Source organism: Urocitellus parryii, chromosome 16, assembly GCF_045843805.1.
Source record: "Urocitellus parryii isolate mUroPar1 chromosome 16, mUroPar1.hap1, whole genome shotgun sequence".
NCBI classification, from domain to species: domain Eukaryota; kingdom Metazoa; phylum Chordata; class Mammalia; order Rodentia; family Sciuridae; genus Urocitellus; species Urocitellus parryii.
This window is the reverse complement of record NC_135546.1, coordinates 17612103-17637332: the sequence shown is the minus strand read 5'-3', so window position 1 is coordinate 17637332 and position 25230 is coordinate 17612103. Positions and strand designations below refer to the sequence as shown.

General features: G+C 40.6%; 1 protein-coding gene across 1 annotated transcript in view; it reads right to left on the bottom strand.

Moving 5' to 3' along the window:
* Positions 1 to 25230, bottom strand: part of LOC144250601 (uncharacterized) — a 114648-nt gene that overhangs the window by 10754 nt on the left and 78664 nt on the right. Inside the window, exons 2-3 of the mRNA XM_077793505.1 lie at positions 3526 to 3573; positions 1746 to 1868 (exon numbers count right to left, since the gene is read on the bottom strand). Coding sequence (XP_077649631.1) covers positions 1746 to 1868; positions 3526 to 3573 — 171 coding nt within the window. The remainder of the gene's footprint in view (positions 1 to 1745; positions 1869 to 3525; positions 3574 to 25230) is intronic.

The following is a 25230-nucleotide window of genomic DNA, read 5'->3' as shown; positions in this document are numbered from 1 at the left end:
ATATATTTTACAAAATGTATGTATACTAGGTTAACTGATATGTCACAGAAAGAATACTGTAGAATTCTACGAACATGACATCTCTAAACTAAAAAAGAAGCTTTCTGAACAAAATAGTTATGTGATGAGGAGACAGAAATGAGCCCTCGCTTCCTAGGCATTGTGGTTTTTTTTTTTTTTGAGATGTAAACTTTGTAGAGATATATTACATAACAATTTGAATTAATGTTACTGAACTGTATATTTAAAATTTTGGAGACAGTAAGTTTTACTTTGTGGTTTTGATCACATCGAAAATTAATAGATAAAGAGAATTGCAACATTTCTCAAAGCTACATTTAAAATAATGTGGTCTTTATGCTATAAATAAGAACAAACTCATCAATATACAAATGATGAGCATGCATGTAATCGCAGCTACTAGGAAGTCTGAGGCAGGAGAATTGCAAATTCAAGACATCCTCAATAACTTAGTGAGAACCTCTCTCCAAATATGAGTGGAAAGGAGCTTGGGATGTAGTTCAGCATGAGAGTATCACAGCCGTCAATCCCCAATACAATTACACATAGAAAACATCAATTTCTACGTACATGGACAGAATGAAAAGCCAATCAAGATAAAATACAAAAGTCATGGACAAAAGAGGCTTAATATTTATACAAGCAAAAGCACATATAATATTTTTGGCAATACAAACAAGAATCATACATATCTAAGTTTGTGAAGCAATTAACTGATATGAGGAAACCCAGTCTATAACATGGAACCTACTGTACACAATTTAAAAAAGAGGAAAAAACAACCAAATTGTAAATATCCACAGATGTATTATTTTACAAATCCTCTAACTCAAAACTTACACCATCTCTCAAAACAGCAGTCTTTGTCCAACTTGACATTCATTCCATGGCAGATAATTTCATAGAAAATCCATTACACATATCAGAAAGAACACTGATAAGAAAATTTTAGTGACAAAAAATGTACAAATAAGATTAGAGACACTGACTTATGATAGTAATGTATTACAATGTGTGGACCTCGAGGTCTCCAGAAATGTGCAAAACTTTCCTGCAAATAATGGAAGAAGGGCTGGAGTTGTAGAGTAGTGTTAGAGAGCTTGTCTAGCATGTGTGAGGCCCTGGGTTCAATTCTCAGCACCATACATGGATAAATAGGAAATTCATTAACAAATAAAAATATTTTTTAAATTATGGAAGAGCTGTCAGATAACATTAACACTCACAAGGCAAGGGGAGTGTTTTGTTGTTAATTTGAATGTATAAGAGACATTCCTGGAGGAAAAGGAGGATACTACATAATTTTAAAGCACAAAACACAGGACAGGTTTTTCTATGATAACAAGAGAAAGAATTCAAAGCTTCTCAAAAATATTTTCTGCTGGATAATGTATCAATGTACCTTTTTGAATTTAGGCTTCCTCTTCTACCTCAACTATGTCCTCTGCTATATGTGGGCCACAGGATTTGACATCATTGCATTCCTCTAAGTCAACCATATGTCAAATGAAATATATATATCATGCCACCAAAGGAAAACATTAAGGATGAAAGGAAACATCATTAATATTTTCTTGTTAGCACCAAGAACTACCCCATCTTTCTTATTGAAAGCATGAATCTGCAAAACATTCTTGTGGAGAAGTTCCCAAAAGATATACTTCAAGGGACGAAAACTAAATAATGATAATTAGGAATTTTGAAGGAAAGTTATGCTCACCCACAAAGAGCAGGTTGCTGTAGTTCTCCAACATCACTTCTCTATATAAATTCTTCTGAGCAGGATCCAGGCATTTCCATTCCTCCTTAGAGAAATCAATAGCCACATCCCTGAATGTCAATGGCTCCTGAAATAAAAATTGGTAGATCAATAGAACATGGACCAAATCATTATTCAGTTTTTAATTTGAATTAAGAGTTAGTAGAACTGACTGTCATGTAGGAGAGTGACTTTAATTATGTAATAAGATACTTTCCATTATCTAATTCAGAGGAAAATACATAAGTCTAAAAACAGTATATATACTCCATATCAGAGTGAAGTGAAGGATATATACCATAACCCAAGCACTGAATAAAAGCCCAACGCCTAACATTTCTGCCTTCAGTGAATGTGAAATTTGGCGGACATTCCAGATGCAGATCAGACTTCTCAGAGATATTTTCATGAGGTGATTGTGCACAAGGGAGACAAAAAGAGCGGTAAAAAAGCTTTTTAAAACAGTCTGGTTTTTATTCTCTCTGCTTTCTATCCATGACATAGATTGAGCTCCCCAATACAATTAGTTTCAAGTATCATCCATGACACATTCCCAATGTGTAAAATATTCATAAAATGTTTGGAGACATGTAAAGTGACACTTCCACCTCGTGAAAAGACAAACTTGAAATATCTCAAGTTCTATAAGCAGTTCAACGAGTGAATAAATTTGGTACAATAGAATGAACATGGGTTACAGAAGACTTCAAGGAGGAGATTAGAAAATTCATTGAGGTAAACAAAAACATGGACACAACATATCAAAATCTCGTAGACACTATGAAAGCAGTACTAGGAGGAAACTTCATTGCATGGAGTTCATTCCTTAAAAGAAGAAAAAGTCAATCATTAATCTCATACTTCATCTCAAAGCCCTAGAAGAACAAATCAACAGCAAATGCAGTAGAAGGCAAGAAATAATTAAAATTACAACTGAAGTTGAATTAAAAGAAACAATTAAACCTTGACAAAAAGTTGGTTCTCTGACAGAGCCCTAGCTATGCTAATGAAAAGAAGGAGAGAGAAAATTCAAACTACCAGCATACATAATGAAAAAGGCAGTATCCCAAAAGACACCTCAGAAATAGACAGGGTATTTCGAAATTATCTTGAAAATGTATACCCTAATAAAATAGAAGACACTGAAGGCATCAGCAAATTTCTTAAGTCATATGATATTCCCAGATTGAATCAGGAAGACACGCAATTTAAACAGACCAATATTAAATGATGAAATACAAGATGCCATCAGAAGCTCACCAACCAAGAAAAGCCCAGGACCAGATGGATACACTGCCGAGTTAAACAAGACCTTTGAAGAAGAAATTCAAAAATACCAATATTCTTCAATTTATTTCAGAAAATACAGAAAGAAGCAGCACTTCCAAACTCATTCTATGAGGCCAATATCACCCTGATCCCCAAACCAGGCAGGGACAAATGAAAGAAAGGAAACTACAGGCCAATATCTCTAATGAACATAGATGCAAAAATTCTGAATAAAATTCTGGGAAATTAAATACAAAAACATATTAAAAATGTCGTGCACCAAGATCAAGTGGGGTTTGTCCAGGGATACAGGGTTGGTTCAACATATAGAAATCAATAAAGTTAATTCATCACATCAATAAACTTAAAAATAAGAATCATATGATCATCTCAAGAGACACATAAAAACCATTTGACAAATACAGCACCCTTTCATGTTCAAAAAATTAGAAAAACTTGAGATAACAGGAACATACCTCAACATCATACTGGCTCTCTACATTAAGCCTAAGGCCAACATCATTCTAAAGGGTGAAAAACTAGAGGCATTCACTCTAAAAACTGGAACAAGACAGTGGTGCTCTCTCTCACCATTTCTATTCAACATATTTCTTGAAACACTGGCCAGAGCAATTAGACAGATGAAAGAAATTAAAAAAAAATAACTACAGGAAAAGAACTTAAATTAGCACAATTTGCTGAGAATACGATTCTATACCTAGAAGACCCCAAAAGCACCACCAGAAAACTTCTAGAACTAAAAAATGAATTCAGCAAAGCAGCAGGATATAAAATTAACACACATTTTAAAAAGGCATTTCTGTATATCAGGGACAAAGCCTCAAGTAGAAAATAAGAAAAGCTACCCCATTTACAATAACATCAAAAAAAGAAAATATAAGATACTTGGGAATCAACTTAACGAAAGAGGTGAAAGATCTATACAATGAAACCTACAGAACCCTAAAGAAAGAAATCAAAGAAGACCTTAGAAAATGGAAAGATCTACCTTAGTTTTCCATAGGCAGAATTAATATTATCAAAACGACCATACAACCAAAAGTACTACACTGATTTAATGCAATTCTGATCAAAATCCCAATGACATTTCTCATAGAAATAGAAAAAGCAATCATGAAATTCATCTGGAAAAATAAGAATCCCAGAATAGCTAAAGCAATTATAAGCAGGAAGAGCAAAGCAGGTGGTATCACTATACCAGACCTTAAACTATACTACAGAGCAATAGTAACAAAAACATCATGGTATTGGCACTAAAACAGGCCAGTAGACCAATGGTACAGAATAGAGGACACACAGACTAACTCACAAAATTACAAGTATCCTACATTAGACAAAGGTGCCAAGAACATGGATTGGAGAAAAGATCGCCTCTTCAACAAACGTTGCTTTGAAAACTGGAAATCCATTTTCAAAAAAATGAAATTAAAACCCTATCTCTCACCATGCACAAACCTCAACTCAAAGTGGATCAAGGACCTAGGATTTAAACCAGAGGCTCTGCATCTAATAGAAGAAAAAGTAGTCCATAATCTTCGTCACATGGGGCTAGGCCGCCCCAACTTCCTTAATAAGATGTCTATAGCACAAGAATTAAAACCAAGAAGCAAAAATGGGATGGATTCAAACTAAAAAGTTTCTTCTCAGAAAAAAATAATCTGAGGTGAATAGAGAGCCTACTTCCTGGGAGTAGATTTTTATCCCTCACACATCAGATAGAGAACTAATATCTAGTATATAAAGAGCTAAAAATGCTGAGCACCAAAAAAAACAAAAATCCAACCAAAAAATTGGCCAAGGACCTGAACACACACTTTTCAGGAAAGGATGTAGAATCAATCTACAAATATTTTTTTAAAAGTTCATCATCTCTTGCAATTAGAGAAATGCAAATGACAACCACTCTAAGATATCATCTCACTCCAGTCAGAATGGCAGCTATCATAAAGACAAACAACAAGTGTTGGCAAGGATGTGGGGGGAAAAGGCACACTCATACACTGCTGGTGGGACTGCAAATTGGTGCAAACAACATGGAAAACTGTATAGAGATTCCTTCTAAATTTGCGAATGAAAACATCATATGATCCCACTATTCCTCTTCTCGGACTATTCTCAAAGGACTTGAAAACAGCATACTACAGGGTCACAGCCATGTCAATGTTTTTTTTTTTTTTTTTTTTTTTTTTTTTTTTTTTTTTTTCTTTATAAAATAATTTAATTTGTTAATTGTGATAATATTTACCCAGTTTTTCTTAGAATGAAAAGATGACACCTCTTTACTGTCAGTCTTCTCTCTTCATGTTGATCAGCACACTCTTACCTCAACTATGTTATCTTCTTCAAAGTAGTTGTCCTCTAAATTCTTCTCCCAAAGAGGCTGGTTTTAGGTCAGTGGTAGAGAGATTGCCTGGTGTGCTCAAGGCTCTGGGTTACAATCCCAGCAATACAAAATAAATACGCTCCCCTGAAATAAAGTCTTCCCAAATAGAAATCTATATGCTTGTCTCTTTTTCCTCATCCCTCTCTCTTTAATCCTTTCCAGCCTGACACTTTGTCTATTCTTCCTCCAGTTCTTCCAAAATCACCTACTCAAATGTTATTAGTAACTTCATATCACCAAGGTGCTTTCTCAGTCCCCACATCCTTTGATTTTTGTACAGCATAGTTTCATAGGGTTAATTATCCCAATAGCTGTAAAAATCATACTTCAAACATTGTAGGAAAAAAGCTCTAACTCAAAATGTTTGCACTGCAATCCATTCTGAGTCCCATCATTCATGAAATAAGTAAATATTTAGTGAGTACTAGCTTTGCACTGAAGATCTAGCTATGAAAGGAGAAATGCAATATTCCAGTCCTGGAGAGATGTATGCTTGATGGTGTGAGTTAGACAATATGTGCGGGGTACAGTGATGCATGACTTACTATACCATTGACTTGGGAGGCCGAGGCAGGAGGATCACCAAGTTCAAGGACAGTCTGGGCAATTTAGTAAAAGTAAAATATAAAAAGAGCCGAGGATATAATTTAGTGGTAGATCACCCTTGAGTTCAATCCCCATTTATGAAGAGGAAAATAAAAAGTGGCTTAAACCAGAGAGGTAGGGCCAAAACTGAAAGAGGGGGTTGCAGCTACTCTGAGAGAGGGTTCGATTCTCAGCACCACATACCAACAAAGATGTTGTGTCCGCCGAGAACTAAAAAATAGATATTAAAAATTAAAAAAAAAAAAAAAAGACATTGGAAGCCAGTGACTGTTTTTCCTATCATGGGAAAGAGTTTGTCCTTTAGCATCAAAGAATGAGGCCAACATTTTTTAAAAAAATGTAGAACTAAGAGGAAAAATGAGGAGAGAATAAGTGATTTAACCCCCAGGACTTAACAATAACTAAAGTAAAAAAAAAAACCCTGGATTTTCCAATTATAAGCTCCAGCTAATTCCTTTTATGATTAAATTGGTTTGACTTTAATTTCAGTTGCTTAGAATGGAAAGAGCCCTAACTACTACAGAGTTCAATACTCACAACCTATGTATTAATTAGGCTGGGGGAAAAATAAAGATTAAATGTTTTAGATAAAAGAAATTTAGAATTAGGAATGCAGTACAGTGGCAAGAGTATTATTATGTGCAAGCCCTGGACAACAAAAAAATTGAAAAATATGGGAGCAAAGATAGATTATGAAAGCACATGCCAGCAACTCAGGAGGCTGAGGATTACAAATTCAAGGCCAGTCTCCACAATTTATTTATTTTTTTTTTTTTATTTTTTTATTTTTTTTTTATTGTTGGTCATTCAAAACATTACATAGTTCCTCATACATCATATTTCACAGTTTGATTCAAATGAGTTATGAACTCCCAATTTTATCCCGTATACAGATTGCTGTATCACATCAGTTACCCTTCCATTGATTGACATATTGCCTTTCTAGTGTCTGATGTATTCTGCTGTCTGTATTATTCTCTACTATCCCCCCTCCCCTCCCCTCCCCTCCCCTTTTCTCTCTCTACCCCTTCTACTGTAAATCACTTCTTCCATTTGAATTATCTTGTCTTACCCCTCCTTTCCTCTTATATGTCATTTTGTATAACCCTGAGGATCGCCTTCCATTTCCATGCGATTCCCCTTCTCGTTTCCTTTCCCTCCCACCTCTCAACCCTGTTAATGAAAATCTTCGTCTCAAGCTCTTCGTCCCTACCCTGTCCTTGTTTCCTCCCCTTATATCAGAGGAGTCATTTGGTATTTGTTTTTTAAAGATTGACTAGCTTCACTTAGCATAATCTGCTCTAATGCCATCCATTTCCCTCCAAATTCTATGATTTTATCATTTTTAAATGCAGAGTAATACTCCATTGTGTATAAATGCCACATTTTTTTAATCCATTCATCTATTGAAGGGCATCTAGGCTGATTCCACAATCTTGCTATCGTGAATTGTGCTGCTATGAACATCGATGTAGCAGTGTCCCTGTAGCATGCTCTTATTAGGTCTTTAGGGAATAGACCGAGAAGGGGAATAGCTGGATCAAATGGTGGTTCCATTCCCAGCTTTCCAAGAAATCTCCATACTGCTTTCCAAATTGGCTGCACCAATTTGCAGTCCCACCAGCAATGAACAAGAGTGCCCTTTTCCCCACATCCTCTCCAGCACTTATTGTTGTTTGACTTCCTAATGGCTGCCAATCTTACTGGAGTGAGATGGTATCTTAGGGTAGTTTTGATTTGCATTTCTCTGACTGCTAGCGATGGTGAGCATTTTTTCATGTACTTATTGATTGATTGTATGTCCTCTTCTGAGAAGTGTCTGTTCAGGTCCTTTGCCCATTTATTGATTGGGTTACTTGTTGTCTTATTGTCTAATTTTTTGAGTTCTTTGTATATTCTGGTTATTAGGGCTCTATCTGAAGTGTGTGGAGTAAAGATTTGTTCCCAGGATGTAGGCTCCCTGTTTATCTGTCTTATTGTTTCTTTTGCTGAGAAAAAACTTTTTAGTTTGAGTAAGTCCCATTTGTTGATTCTAGTTGTTAACTCTTGCGCTATGGGTGTCCTATTGAGGAATTTGGAGCCTGCTCCCACAGTATGTAGATCATAACCAACTTTTTCTTCTATCAGATGCCGTGTCTCTGATTTAATATCAAGCTCCTTGATCCATTTTGAGTTAACTTTTGTGCAAGGCGAGAGATAGGGATTCAGATTCATTTTGATGCAAATGGATTTCCAGTTTTCCCAGCACCATTTGTTGAAGATGCTATCCTTCCTCCATTGCATGCTTTTAGCCCCTTTATCAAATATAAGATAGTTGTAGTTTTGTGGATTGGTTACTGTGTCCTCTATTCTATACCATTGGTCCACCCGCCTGTTTTGGTACCAGTACCATGCTGTTTTCGTTACTATTGCTCTGTAGTATAGTTTGAAGTCTGGTATTGCTATACCGCCTGATTCACACTTCCTGCTTAGTATTGTTTTTGCTATTCTGGGTCTTTTATTATTCCATATGAATTTCATGATTCTTTTATCTATTTCTACAAGAAATGCAGCTGGGATTTTGATTGGCATTGCATTGAACTTATAGAGAACTTTTGGTAATATCGCCATTTTGATGATGTTGGATCTGCCTATCCATGAGCAGGGTATATTTTTCCATCTTCTAAGGTCTTCTTCTATGTCTTTCTTTAGGGTTTTGTAATTTTCATTGTATAAATCTTTCACCTCTTTTTTTAGGTTGATTCCCAAGTATTTTATTTTTTGGGGGGATATTGTGAATGGAGTAGTTGTCCTCATTTCCGTTTCAGAGGATTTGTCGCTGATATACAGGAATGCCTTTGATTTATGCGTGTTGATTTTATATCCTGCCACTTTGCTGAATTCATTTATTAGCTCTAATAGCTTCTCTGTAGACCCTTTTGGGTCTGCTAGGTATAGAATCATATCATCTGCAAATAGTGATAATTTAAGTTCTTCTTTTCCAATTTTTATCCCTTTAATTTCTTTCGTCTGTCTAATTGCTCTTGCCAGTGTTTCGAGGACTATGTTGAACAGAAGTGGTGAGAGAGGGCATCCCTGTCTTGTACCAGATCTTAGAGGGAATGCCTTCAATTTTTCTCCATTCAGAATGATGCTGGCCTGTGGCTTATCATATATTGCTTTTACAATGTTGAGGTATGATCCTGTTATCCCTAATTTTTCTAGAGTTTTGAACATAAAGGGATGCTGTACTTTGTCGAATGCTTTTTCTGCGTCTATCGAGACTATCATATGGTTCTTATTTTTGAGTCTATTGATGTGGTGGATAACATTTATTGATTTCCGTATATTGAACCAGCCTTGCATCCCATGGATGAATCCTACTTGATCATGGTGTATAATTTTTTTGATATGTATTTGAATCCGGTTCGCCAGAATTTTATTGAGAATTTTTGCGTCAAGGTTCATTAGAGATATTGGTCTGTAGTTTTCTTTCTTTGAGGTGTCTTTGTCTGGTTTCGGAATCAGGGTGATGTTGGCCTCGTAGAATGAATTTGGAAGTTCTCCCTCTTTTTCTATTTCCTGAAATAGCTTGAAAAGTATTGGTGTTAGTTCCTCTTTAAAGGTTTTGTAAAACTCTGCTGTATACCCATCCGGTCCTGGGCTTTTCTTAGTTGGTAGTCTTTTGATGGTTTCTTCTATTTCTTCTATTGTTATTGGTCTGTTTAGGTTGTCTATATCCTCCTGGTTCAATCTGGGCAGATCGTAAGACTTAAGGAATTTATCTATGCCTTCACTATCTTCTATTTTATTGGAGTATAAGGCTTCAAAATAGTCTCTGATTATCTTCTGTATTTCTGAAGTGTCTGTTGTGATATTGCCTTTTTCATCCCGTATGCTAGTAATCTGGGTTCTCTCTCTTCTTCTCTTCGTTAGCATGGCTAAGGGTCTGTCAATTTTATTTATTTTTTCAAAGAACCAGCTTTTAGTTTTGTCAATTTTTTCAATTGTTTCTTTTGTTTCAATTTCATTAATTTCAGCTCTGATTTTGATTATTTCTTGCCTTCTACTTCTTTTGCTGTTGTTTTGCTCCTCTTTTTCTAGGATTTTGAGATGAAGTATGAGATCATTTATTTGTTGGTTTTTTCTTTTTTTGAGGAATGAACTCCAAGCAATGAATTTTCCTCTTAGGACTGCTTTCAATGTGTCCCATAGATTCCGATATGTTGTGTCCGTGTTTTCATTTAACTCTAGGAATTTTTTAATTTCCTCCTTGATGTCTTCAATAACCCATATGTCACTCAGCAACCTGTTGTTCATTCTCCAAGTGATGCTTGATTTTTCCTTTCTTCTTTTATCATTGATTTTCAGTTTCATTCCATTATGATCAGATAAGATGCATGGTATTATCTCTACCCCTTTATATTGTCTAAGAGTTGCCCTGTGACATAATATATGGTCTATTTTTGAGAAGGTTCCATGTGCTGCTGAAAAAAAAGTGTAACTACTTGATGTTGGGTGGTAAAGTCTATATATGTCAATTAAGTCTAGGTTATTAATTGTGTTGTTGAGTTCTATAGTTTCCTTGTTTAACTTTTGTTTGGAAGATCTGTCCAGTGGTGAGAGAGGTGTGTTGAAGTCTCCCATGATGATTGTATGGTGGTCTATCAGACTCTTGAACTTGAGAAGAGTTTGCTGGATGAACACCGCTGCACCATTATTTGGGGCATATATATTCATGATTGTTATGTCTTGTTGGTTTATGGTTCCCTTGAGCAGTATGAAGTGTCCTTCTTTATCCCTTTTGATTAGCTTTGGCTTGAAATCTATTTTATTAGATATGAGTATGGACACGCCTGCTTGTTTCCGCTGTCCATATGAGTGGTATGATTTTTCCCAACCTTTCACCTTCAGTCTATGGATATCTTTTTCTATCAGATGCGTCTCCTGTAGACAGCATATTGTTGGGTCTTGTTTTGTGATCCATTCTACTAGCCTGTGTCTCTTAATTGGTGAGTTTAAGCCATTGACATTTAGGGTTATTATTGAGATATGGTTTGTACTTCTATCCATATTTGTTTGTTAATGTTACTAAACCTGATTTGTTATCCTCTTTGACTACTTTCCCCCCTTTACTGTCCTACCTCCCATTGTTGGTTTTCAATGTTATTTTCCATTTCCTCTTCCTGCAATGTTTTGCCAAGGATTTTTTGAAGAGATGGTTTTCTAGCTGCGAATTCTTTTAACTTTTGTTTATCATGGAAGGTTTTAATTTCATCTTCTAACCTGAAGCTTAATTTTGCCGGATACACGATTCTTGGTTGGAACCCATTTTCTTTCAGTGTTTGAAATATGTTATTCCAGGATCTTCTAGCTTTCAGAGTCTGTGTTGAGAGATCAGCTGTTATCCTGATTGGTTTACCCCTAAATGTAATCTGCTTCCTTTCCCTTGTAGCTTTTAAAATTCTTTCCTTATTCTGTATGTTGGACATCTTCACTATAATGTGTCTAGGTGTGGATCTCTTATGGTTTTGTACATTCGGCGTCCTGTAGGCTTCTAGGATTTGGGAATCTGTCTCATTCTTCAAGTCTGGGAAGTTTTCTCGTATTATTTCATTGAATAGGCTGTGTATTCCTCTGGTTTGGAGCTCTGTGCCTTCCTGTATCCCAATGACTCTTAAATTTGGTCTTTTGATATTGTCCCATATTTCTTGGATGTTCTGTTCATGGTTTCTTAGCAGACTTGCTGAGCTGTCTATGTTCTTTTCCAGTTGAAATACTTTGTCTTCATTGTCTGATGTTCTCTCTTCTAAGTGATCTACTCTGCTGGTAGTATTCTCAATTGAGTTTTTAAGTTGGTTTATTTTTTCCTGTAATTCTAGTATTTCTATTTGTTTGTTTTTTATTTCCTCTATCTCCCTGTGAAATTGATCTTTTACTTCCTGGATTTGTTTGTCAATGTGATCTTTCATTATCTGATTTTGCTGTCTCATGTCTTCCTTGAGACTCCAGATCATCTGAAGCATGTATATCCTGATCTCTCTATCTGACATTCCATCTGTTGCAGATATTACCTCTTCTAAAGTTGAGTTGACCTGCATTGCCTGTGGTCCTTTCTTTCCTTGTCTTTTCATACTGCTGGCGTTTCTTTCTGCTTGGTGAAACTGTTGTGTTTTGAAATTTTCCCTCTATTTATTTATATTGCTCTTGTATAGTTGAATAATCACCCTTGCAGGGCATGTAGTGGCTGTGATCCTCCTCCAATTGGTGTGATCCGTCTACCACGCTGGGAGGCCCTAGGTCTGCTCTGCTGGTCGGTCAAAGGTCCGCCTACCCAGCAGGTACGAGGGGCACCTCTATCACTCCGCAGGTTGCTGGGCCTAACCTCCCGATGGGTCAAAGGTTCCCCTAGCTTGCAGGGGGCTGCTCCCGGAGCGAGAGCTAGGCCTCCCGGGGGAGCCCGGATGGTGGAGGCCGACTGCCGGTTCAGGCGGGGTGGGCCAAGCCGCACTGGGTGCCGGCGGCTTGCAAACGCGGCTGGTATCAGCAGGACTTAACTCCTGCACCCGCTGTGGGGGCACCTTTATCGCCGAGTAGCTGCGGTCGCGTGGTTGGGACCCGGGCGGGTGGGGCCGCTTCTCCCAGGGCGAGAGCTGGGCCTCCCGGGGGAGCCCGGATGGCGGAGGACTGCCGGTTCAGGCGGGGCGGGCCAAGCCGCTCCGGGATCCCGCGGGTTGCAAAGGTGGCTGGCGTCTGCAGGACTTAACTTCTGCACCCGCCGCCGGTTCGGGCGGGGCGGGCCAAGCCGCTCAGGGTTCCCGCGAGTTGCAAAGGTGGCTGGCGTCTGCAGGACTTAACTTCTGCACCCACCACGAGGGCACCTTTATTGCCGAGTAGCTGTGGCTGCCTGGTTAGGAACCGGGCGGGTGGGGCCGCTTTTCCCTGGGCGACAGGTAGGCCTCCCGGGGGAGCCCGTATGGTGGAGGACTGCCGGTTCGGGCGGGGCTGGCCAAGCCGCTCAGGGATCCCGCGGGTTGCAAAGGCGGTTGGCGTCTGCAGGACTTAACTTCTGCACCCGCCGCCGCTTGGGCAGGGCGGGCCAAGCCGCTCAGGGTTCCCGCGGGTTGCAAAGGCGGCTGGCGTCTGCAGGATTTAACTTCTGCACCCGCCACGTGGGCACCTTTATTGCCGAGTAGCTGTGGCTGCCTGGTTAGGAACCGGGCGGGTGGGGCCGCTTTTCCCAGGGCGAGAGTTAGGCCTCCCGGGGGAGCCTGTATGTCGGAGGACTGCCGGTTCCGGCGGGGCGGGCCTAGCCACTCAGGGATCCCGCGGGTTGCAAAGGTGGCTGGCGTCTGCAGGACTTAACTTCTGCACCCACCAGGAGGGCACCTTTATCTCCAAGTAGCTGAGGCCACCTGGTTAGAAACTGGGCGGGTGGGGCCGCTTCTCCCGGGGCGAAAGCTAGGCCTCCCGGGGGAGCCCGTATGGCGGAGGACTGCCGGTTCGGGCGGGGCGGGCCAAGCCGCCCAGGGATCCCGCGGGTTGCAAAGGTGGCTGGCGTCTGCAGGACTTAACTTCTGCACCCGCCACGTGGGCACCTTTATTGCCGAGTAGCTGTGGCTGCCTGGTTAGGAACCGGGCGGGTGGGGCCGCTTTTCCCAGGGCGAGAGCTAGGCCTCCCGGGGGAGCCTGTATGTCGGAGGACTGCCGGTTCCGGCGGGGCGGGCCTAGCCACTCAGGGATCCCGCGGGTTGCAAAGGCGGTTGGCGTCCGCAGGACTTAACTTCTGCACCCGCCGGTTCGGGCGGGGCGGGCTAAGCCGCTCAGGGTTCCCGCGGGTTGCAAAGGTGGCTGGCGTCTACAGGACTTAACTTCTGCACTCGCCACGTGGGCACCTTTATTGCCGAGTAGCTGTGGCTGCCTGGTTAGGAACCTGGCGGGTGGGGCCGCTTCTCCCAGGGCGAGAGCTAGGCCTCCCGGGGGAGCCCGTATGGCGGAGGACTGCCGGTTCGGGCGGGGCGGGCCAAGCCACTCAGGGTTCCCGGGGGTTGCAAAGGTGGCTGGCGTCTACAGGACTTAACTTCTGCACCCGCCACGTGGGCACCTTTATCGCTGAGTAGCTGTGGCTGCCAGGTTAGGAAGCGGGCGGGTGGGGCCGCTTCTCCCAGGGCGAGAGCTAGGCCTCCAGGGGGAGCCGCCTGCCGGCTGATGGTTGGGGGACTAGACCTCTGTGCCCGCGTGGCCTTCCAAGATCCACTTCTCTGGGGCAACCTGTCACTTCGAGTAAACCTACCAGTTCACGGCAGCTCTCCTCTTAAGGAAGTTATGGTAGAAGTTCCTCCGTAGCTAGGCTGCAGCTGTTTCGATGAGTCTTTCATATCCCGTTAAAGTGGAGACGTTGGAGACGCTGCTTCCTCGCCGGCCGCCATGTTGGATTCCTGCCATGTCAATGTTAATGGCAGCACAATGCAGAATAGCAAACTGTGAAGCCAACCCAGAGGCCTTCAGTGGATGAATGGATAAAAATATGGGGTATACACAATGCAATTTTACTCAGCAATAATAAAATCATGGCAATTGCACGTAAACGGATGGTATTGGAGAAGTGAAGTTAGGCAAACCCAAAAAATAAATGTTGAATGGTTTCTCTGATATAAGGAGGCTGACTATAGTTGGGTAGGGAGAGGGATCATGGGAGGAATAGATGAATTCTACATAGGGCAGAGGGGTTGGAGGGAAAGGGAGGAGGCAGAGGATTAGCAGTTATTGTGGAGTGTGATGACACCATTATCCAAAGTACATGTATGAAGACACAAATTAGTGCCAACATACCTTATATACAACCAGAGATATGAAAAACTGTGATATATATGTGTATTAAGAGTTGTATTGCATAACAAAATGGGTACATACATAATGGCATAAATTAGCATGAATATACTTTCTATACAGAGATACGAAAAATTGTGCTCTATGTGTGTAATAAGAATTGTAATGCATTCCACTGTTGTCATGTATTTAAAAAAATAAATAAATTTTTAAAAAAGAAATGTATTGAAACCCATTGGGGACACTATAAGCCTACATGGCTATATATCTAAAAAACACAGAGTTGGAAGGGAAGATGCATGTACAACATGAAAAACCAAGAAAGAACGTGCCCCAAACAAAGATGCTACATTATTAGAATCCATGGTCAGAATAGCAGGATAAATGGGAGAAGGTTCATAATTTTCTGTGAATTAAAGGATGATATGAGAGCAAATACAGGCAGCAAAGGATTATTTTGATAAAGAGTTACATAAGCAAATACAGAAAGCAAAAGATTCCTTCAATAAGGAGATAGAGATTTTGAAAAAAAAACACAAAACAGCGATCCTTGAAATGAAGAAAACAGGAAACCAAATTAAGAACTCAATAGGAAGCATCTCCAACACAATAGATCACTTGGAAGACAGAACCTCTGACATTGAAGGCAAAATATATAATCTTGAAAAAATAAAGTTGACCCCAGTGAAGATGGTAAGAAACCATGAGCAGAAGATTCAAGAATTGTGAGATAATATGAAAAGACCAAATTTAACAACTATTGGTATAGATGAAGTCATAGAGGTCTAAACTACAGTAATGAAAAATCTATTCAAAGAAATAATACCAGAAAAATTTCCAAACATGTAGAGTGAATTGGGAAATCAAATACAAGGATCCTATAGGACACCAAATGAACAAGATCACTACAGGTCTACACCAACGCACATCATAATGAAAACACCTAGCATACAGGAGGAGCAGAGCATTTCAAAAGCCACAAGAGAAAGGAATCAAATTACATATGGGGAAAACCAATCAGGATCTCAGATTTCTGAACTGAGACCCTGAAATCTACAAGATCCTGCAACAATATAAACCAAGCTCTGAAAGAAATGGATGCCAACCAAGAATCATACCCAGCAAAATTGAGTTTTGATTAGCAATTAGATTTTGATTCAGATGTTATTTTATGACAAAATAAAAACCTTCCATCATACACAAAATTAAAAGAATTTACAATGAGAAACCTGCACTACAGAACATCCTTGGCAAAATATTCCATGAGGAGGAAATAAACAACAATAAAAAATCAGAAAAGGGTAGTATTACTCTAAAGGAAAAACCTATCAAAGAGAAACTGACTTACTTAAATACCAAAAATAAACAAAAATAACTGGGAATACAAATGTTGTCTCAATAATAACCCTGAAAGTTTAGTTCCAACTCAGCAATCAAAAGACAGGCATTTGGATAAAAAAAGACAAACAATATGCTACCTCCAAGAGACTCATCTCATAGGAAAAGACACCTACAGACTGAAGGTGACAGGTTGGAAAAAATATATATCACTCAGGCTGGGGCTGGGGCTCAGTGGTAGAGCACTCACCTAGCACATGTGAGGCCCTGTATTTGATCCTCAGCACCACATAAAACTAAATAATAAAGGTATTGTGTTCATATACAAAAAATAAATATTAAAACACATACCACTCACATGGACTATGGAGGCAAGCAGGGGTTTCCATTCTTATATCAAATAATGTGGACTTCAAGTGAAAGTTAATCAGAAGGGATAAAGGAGGACACTACATACTGCTTAAAGGAACCATATACCAACAAGACAGAACAATTATAAATATACACACCACCAAAACAATGGAGCATCTATGTTCAAACAGACTCTTCTCAAGTTTAAGGGCCAAGTAGACCACAAGACAATCATTCTGGGTGACTTTAACACACCTCTTTTACCACTGGATTGATCTTCCAATCAATATCCAGACACAAACTATAGAACTCAATAATACAATCAACAACTTAGATTTAACTGACATACACAGACTATTTCATCCTTCAACAGGCGAAGACACTTCCTTCTCAGCAGCAAATGGATCTTTCTCTAAAATAGACCATATGTCATGCCAAAAAGGAACTCTAAGCAATACAGAAAAGTAAAGATACTACCCTGCATTTTATCAGATCATAATGGAATAAAATTAGTAATCAATGATAAAAATAGAAGCTACTCCAACACCTGGAGACTAAATAATATGCTAGTGAATGAACAATGGGTTGAAGAAAATATCAAAGAGTAGATTTAAAAATTCTTAGAGGTGAATGAGAACACAGATACAACATGTCAAAATCTCTAGGACACTATGAAGGCATTACTAAGAGGAAAGTTCATTGCATGGAGTTTATTCCTTAAAAAAAAAGAAAGTCAAATAAATGACCTAAAATTACATCTCAAAGCCCTAGGAAAAACAATTAATCAACACCAAAAGCAGTAAAGGACAGAAAATAATTAAAATCAGAGCTGAGATCAATGAAATTGGAACAAAAGAAGCAAATAAAAATTGGCAAAGGGACTGGTAATGGTACCACCATTTGACCCAGCTATCCCACTCCCTGTTCTATACCTAAAGGATTTAAAAACAGCATACTACAGGGACACAGTCACAATGTTTTTAGCAGCACAATTCACAAGAGTTAAACTGTGGAGCCAACATAGATGCTCTTCAGTGGATGAATGGATAAAGAAAATGTGGCATTTGTACACAATGGAATATTACTCAGCAATAAAAGAAAATAAAATCATGGCATTTGCAGGTAAATGGATGGCATTGGAGAAGATAATGCTAAGTGAAGTTAGCCAAACCCGAAATAACAAATGCTGAATATTTTCTTTGATATAAAGAGGCTGACTCATAGTGGGGTAGGGAGGGGGAGAATGGGAGGAATAGATGAATTCTATTAAGTGCAGAGTGGTGGGAAGAATAGGGAGGGGAAAGGGATTAGCAAGGATGGATAATGATGTCTATTATATTCCACCAAAGTACACGTATGCACACACGAATTGATATCAACCTACTTTATATACAGAGATATGAAAAATTGTGCTGTATATGTGTAATAAGAATTGTAATATATTCTGCCATATATTTTTAATTTATTAAAAAATTTTCAAAATGAAAATTTGGCTCTTTGAAAAACAAATACATTTGATAAAACCTTATCCATGCTACTGTGGAGAAGGGGAGAAATACTCCAATTACTAAAATCCATGATGAAAAAGGAAATATCACCATGATCACTAGAGAAATACAGAAGATAATTAGAAATTATTTTGAAAATTTGTACTGCAATAAAACAGAATATATTGAAGTCATCAACAAATGTCTAGAATCATGTGACTTACCCAAACTGAGTAAGTTAAAGAGATCATTTTCAAGCAATGAAATAGAAGATACCATCAAAAGCCTACCAACCAAAAAAAAAAAAGCTCAGGACTCAATGGATACAAGACCTTCAAAAAAGAACTAACACCAACACTCCTCAAATTATTCCATGAAATATAAAAAGAGGGAGCACTTCCAAACTCACTATATAAGGCCAATATCTCCTTGATGCTAAAATCAGACAAACACTGAAAAGAAAGTGCACTTCAAACCAATACCTCTAAAAAGCAGAAGCAAAAATTCTGAGTAAAATTCTGGCAAATCAAATACAAAAAAAACATATAAAAAAGATGGTTCATCATGATGAAGCGCTATTCATCCCAGGGGTGTAAGGTTGGTTCAACATACAGATATCAATAAATGTAATTCATCACATCAGTAGATTTAAAGATGAGAAACTTATGACCATCTCAACAAATGCAGAAAAAGCATTTGACAAAATACAGCACCCCTTCATGTTCAAAACACTAGAAAAACTAGGGATAACATGAACTTCCCTCAACATTTTAAAGGCTATCTATGCCAAGTCTCAGGCCAACATCATTCTAAATGGAGAAAAACTGAAGACATTCCCTCTAAAATTGGAAACAAGACAGGGATGCCCTCTCTCACCCCTTCTATTCAATATAGTTCTTGAAACACTGGCCAGAGCAATTAGACAGATGAAAGAAATTAAAGAATAAGTATAGGAAAAAATGAACCTAACCTACCAGTATTTGCTGATGATATGATTCTGTACCTAGAAGACTCAAAAAACTCCACTAGAAAACTTCTAGAACTAGAATTCAGCAAAGTAGCAGGATATAAAATCAACACCCATAAATCAAAGGCATTTCATTATATCAGTGACAAATCCTCTGAGAGAGAAATGAGGAAAACTACCCCATTCACAATATCCTCAATAAAAAAAGATACTTGGGAATCAACAATAGGTGAAGGATCAATACAATGAAAACTATGAGACACTAAAGAGAAATCAAAGACCTTAGAAGATGGAAAGATTTAACTTGATCTTGAATAGGCAGAATTAATATTATCAAAATGGCCCTACTAACAAAAGCACTCTACAGATTTAATGCAATTCTGATCAAAATCCCAATGGCATTCCTCATAGAAATAGAAAAGCAGTCATGAAATTTATCTGGAAAAATAAGAGACCCAGAATAGCTAAAGCAATCCTTAGCAGGAAAAGGGAGGCAGGCGGCATTGCTATACCAGACCTTAAACTATACTACAGAGCCACAGTAACACAAACAGCATGGTTCTGGCATCAAAACAGGCTGGTAGACCAATAGCCCAGAATAGAGGACACAGAGACCAACCCACTAAACCACAATTATCTTATATTACACAAAGGTGCTAAAAAAATGCACTGGAAAAATGAGAGCATCTTCAACAAATGGTGCTGGGAAAACTGGAAATCCATATGCAGCAAAATAAAATTGAATCCCTCTCTCTCACCATGCATAAAAGTTAACTCAGAATGGATCAAAGATCTAGGAATTAAACCAGAGACTCTCCTAATAGAAGAAAAAGTAGGCCCTAATCTCCATCATGTGGGATTAGGCTACAACTTCCTTAATAACACTCCTATAGCACAGGAATTGAAACCAAGTATCAACACATGGGATGGATTGAAACTAAAGATTTTTATAAAAAAAAACTCAATGGAATAGAGAGCCTACTTTATGGGAGCAATTTTTTACCCCTCATACATCAGATAGAGCACTAATCTGTAGGGTATATAAAGAACTCAAATGTCTTACCACCAAAAAAAAAATACTAATAATCCAATCAATAAATGGGCCAAGGACCTGAACAGACACTTCTCAGAAGAGGATATACAATCAATCAACAATTATATGAAAAAATGCTCATCATCTCTAGCAATCAGAGAAATGCAAATAAAAACTAAGATATCATCTCACTCCAGTCAGAATGGCAGCTATTATGAAGACAAACAACAATAAGTGTTGGCGAGGATGTGGGGGAACACCCCATCAAAATTTCACCATGGTTTCCTTTTCATTGAAGAAGGGTCCAAAGCAAACAGTTTGAAAATTCTCCTGGAAGGTTGAATTGATATGAAATTAGACAAGAATTCTGAACTCTAAGAGCAAAAGCAGGAGCTATCATTACCAGGCACTAATGCATGTTATAAAATTATCATATTGCAGTAATTTGAGGACCAAAAAAAATCACAATGCAGAAATTTCATAGATGACTCCATATGTATGTAAATGTCATTATGAAGTGCAATGAAAAGGCCTAGATAAATGCAACCATCTCCAGCAGAGGATTTCATGTGAATGAAAAAGACAACCCAACGTGAAGGGAGGAGTGGGAACTGGAGGCGCAGAGCACTGGTAGGGCTTGGGGGCAGGACGTGGGTGGTACTGGATTACACTCCAGCATCCCAAAGAAGCACATATTGAGGATGATTACGTTTCAAAATTACACCAGAATAGGAGGCTCCTGGATTCTCTCCACACATGGATGCACCCAATAAACACCTACATCTGTTTTGAGTCCCTCTTAAATAAAGTTATATACGGATTGAGAAACCTATGCATTGGACCACTCAGAAAATCTCTACCATCCAAAGGGCAGGAAAAGTTGGGGGGACCCTTGGGCATTAGTCCTGCCTGAGCAATGTGCCACATAATTGGGACAGAATACCAAAACCCAGTGTCACCCAGAGTAGAGGACAACTGATTGGTGTCACAAATGGAGCACATGGGACACGAAATGACTTGTAGCTGGAAACAGAATTTGTCTGGTGCTCATAGAAGAAAGAGGTGGATATACACAAGTATCAGGATGAGAGAAAGAGGGTGATTTTCAATGGCTGTGGAGGGTCATGAGCTTTATCCATGGGACAATGGCAGAAGGGGAGTGAGAAAAGCGTCCCAGTTTATCCCTAAAAGGGATTTGCAACATGATCTGCAAACTGTGGTTGCTAACAGTTGAGCTCCTCCCTAGCCAGTCCCTAAGGCTAGACAGGACAAATGCAGTCCACCCAGCAGCCCTGCCTGAGCCCTCTCCCCCCTACCTCAGTAATAACTCCAGTCCTGACCAGTTCTTTCTGGAAGAGGGATCTCCAGGCACTCAGGGTCCAAATATTTTTCCCTTTCCATGGACTCTATCCTAACCCACCAAGTTTTGGGAGCAGTGGCAACTGTGCATGTGCAAATCTCAGAAAGGAGGGGCTTCACATTAGTGTGCAAGCACTTCCTTGGACTATGATCCCCCCTCCCAGGAGTGAAGCAAAAGCTGTCAAAAGCACAGCTCCCTGTTTCTTTCTAGAATAGGCTCACACCACCTTCCTGCAGTGAGCACAGGCAGCCTGGGTTCTAACCAACTGCATCAGCCCCCAGCCAAGTAGGACAGCTTCTCAGTCTGAGTGCAGCTGTGGGAAAGGCTCCTATTAAACAGTCAAAGGAACCAGTCCTCCAATACATGGATATGGAGAAAGAGACCTGCTCACATGGCGCTAGAATATATGCTTAGTGCAGCCATTTTCAAAATAGCATGGAGTTCTTTAAAAGCTAACAACCACTCTGGACGCATTTCCAAAGGAACTTGAACCAGTGTGTTCATAAATGGCCGCATGCCCATCGCTGTTCCAGGATCCACAGGAGCCAGGACCAGGGAACTTCTGAAGTGGCTTCTGGATAAGGAGACTCCTCCCAGCCACAGGGCCATCACCTGCTCCCCTGAGAAACTACTTCCCCTAAATGCACCTGCTCATAGGTCCACAGGTGGCTGATATGTACCAGATGCTCAGGAGACCTCAGATGAGCCAGGTGTGGGATCCTCGTGTCAGGCAGAGCCAAAACAGGACCAGGAAAATATCACAGAGGGCATGAGACCCCTGGCACATGCAGTCCACAGGGGGGACCCTCAGCCCAAAGACATTCTGACAAGGTGTCTGGCCTGGCAGAGGAAGAGGGAGTACACATGCACATACACACACAAACTCACACATTTTTTCAAATGTCAAGTGGTTTTTGCTGTACTTTTCTCTCATGTAAAATGCTCATGAACAGAAAACAAAACCTTTGCTTCTTATTCTATTACAGTGGGGACAGGGGACTGGAATTTGAGGAATTCATTGATACATGTGTACAGATTTCATCTGGGAGACGGAGTTGTGCATCTGACATTTTTCTTCTCTTACATTTAGAACATTCAGGGCCCCAGGCAGGAGGGCCACACCTGTAATCCCAGCCACTCAGGAAGCTGAGGTATAAGTTCAAGGCCAGACTCAGCATCTCAGCATCTGTCAGGAGATAAATGATAGAAAGTACGAGGGATATAGCTCTATGGGAAAGGACCTCTGCATTCAATCCACTATGCTCCCCATGCCCCCAAAAAAGAATGAAAACCTCAGGAGGGAGAAAAACCTGAGACCCCTGCAGATCCCAGTCCCCTTGGGTAGGAAAAGGGCCCACGGAGTGGTGATTCTCATGGTTCCAACACTCTGAAATCCACCACAGAAGAAATTCAGGGAGGAGACTTGAGCTGCCAATTTGTACAGGAGATACCCATGTGTTCAATAATGAGAATAAAAAGAATTCAACATTTTTAGAAACCCAAGATATGTAAAATAAAATCCTATCAGAGAGAAAATTAAATAGTATTAATGATGATAGGAAACAAAATAATTCTAATAAACGGAAAGAGTTTAACTGCTTCTTAACTATTTGTAGAAACTCTTTTGCTAATAAAGACACATGATAGACCCCCCGCCGTAGGGACTTGCTGCAATCAGTTCATAGGACCAGGATAATACATTAATGGTCATGGCACATTCAGCTTAAAAATAGTATAAAATACCATGGGTAAGTTTTACACGGGTGCCATATGCATGAGGTATCACGTATAACTATGATGCACTAATAAACAATCCAGCATGCTTTACTCTTAATGGAAGCACCCAATCCTAAAATTCATCCACAAAGTTAAATATATGTAAACTTAACCAAGAAACTTTTGAAGTATAAGAGCAAAAGAGTTATTACCTAACATGTACATTGTGGAGCTGTACTGTTACAATTATCATCTAGGAATCACAACGTCAATAAACTCCACCCATGAACCCACCTGGATGTGAAAATCCTATACTTCATTGCAACAGAAAAGTCATTATCAATCAAACCCTAACAAGGCCAATCTCGGCAACTTAGCTAGACCCGCGGTCAGAATAAAAACGAAAAACTAAAAACTACCAGGGAGAGAGCTCAGTGGTAAAGCACCCTTCTGTTAACTACCAAAACACAACAACCACCAAAAACAAACAAACAAAAAAAAAACACAATAAACTCTACAAAACTAGTTTAGGAATAGGCAAGGTCCCTGTTCACCGCAGTTTCCCTCCTGCAGGAAAATGGTGTTTGGAAAATTGATTTTTTTGGGGGGGAGGGGGAGTGCTGGGCATTGAACTCAGGGGCACTCCACCACTGAGCCCCATCCCCAGCCCTATTTTGCATTTGATTTCCAGGCAGGGTCTCCCTGAGTCTCTAAGTGCCTCACCCACTTGTGGAGGCTGGCCTTGACCTCGCAATCCTCCTGCATCAGCCCCCACCCCCAGCCTGGGAATGACAGGTGTGTGCCATTGCCTGGCTTGGAGATTGGATTTTTTCTAGTGGTCCAACCTGTCAATCACCACAGCCCGGGAAGACGCCAGGCTGCCTCGCTCACCTGCCAGATAGATAGGACTTGAGCAGGGGCTGAGGCTGCCCCAGGGGATGGGGAGGCTGCCAGGAGTCTCCGCCACTGTCACGCTCTCCACCCGGCTGTCCAGGGGGACAGAGGGGCACTCTCCCCAATGGGCTCAGGCCTGTGGTTGCAGAGAGCCCCCGGAGTCAGGGTCGGCCCACTGGGATTCCCCACACAGCTGGTCCCTCCAGACGGCCTCCCTGCCCCGCCTCCCTCCTGAGCCTCCCTGTCCAGGCACCAGGTGCCACTGCACACTCACCATCTCCTGGTGCCCAGCAGCCAAGCCTGCCCTGGGGAGCTTCCGCTCCTGCATGGCAGGGCCACCCGGGATCCTGGGCACAAGCGAAGCCTGGAGTCCAACTGCAGGAATCTGAGTGGAACCGCGGACCGCGGAGAAATAAATCCCATTCCAAGCGCGGAGGCCCGCCCCCTGCTGCTGGCTACGCTCAGGATTGGACAGCGCTCAGCACGGCGGCTTCTGATTGGACAGGAAATCAGTCAGTCTCCGCTCTCCCGAGTCTGAGCCCAGAGATTCTTCTTAGCCTTCTTTTTGAGGGACAGGGGGGTGGTATCCGCTCCAGGCAAGGAGGAAAGAAGAATGGCAGGGTTTGGGTGCAACTGTTTTCATTTTTTTTTTCTTTTCCTTTTGAGGTCTCAGCATGGGGTTAGGGTTAGGGTGACCAGAATTCTAAATTCTGTTGGGTTTGATGTTAGGAAATTGAAGTGAATTCTTGAAAGTTTCATCACCTGGGCCTCCTCCTATAAAGACCACCCAAAGCATCTTCGAAAGGGTAACTTGTCTTCTATTTATCTGTGCAAAATTCTCCAAGCAGAACTGGCCTTTCGCCCCATAGGAACTGCCCAGTGCGTCATGGCCAGCAATGGTGGAGGCTCACGAGGGGCCTGGCAGGCGCCCTGGAGGAGTTTACCACCCAGTTGGCAGCCTGAGAGCTGATGTTCCTCCAGCTGAGCTGAATCTATTGGAGCCCACCTTGAGGCTGGAGGCAGAGTAAGGAGATCAGCACAGAAGAGACCCCGAGAGTGCAGACCTGAGTAAACCGCAGCTGCACCAGGTCTCCCTCGCTCTCTGGCCACTGGGGGTTGAATTCAGAGGCCTCGACCTCTGAGCCCCTTCCCCAGCCCTAGTTTGAATTTTATTTAGAGACAGGGTCTCACTGAGTTGCTTAACACCTTGCTTTTGC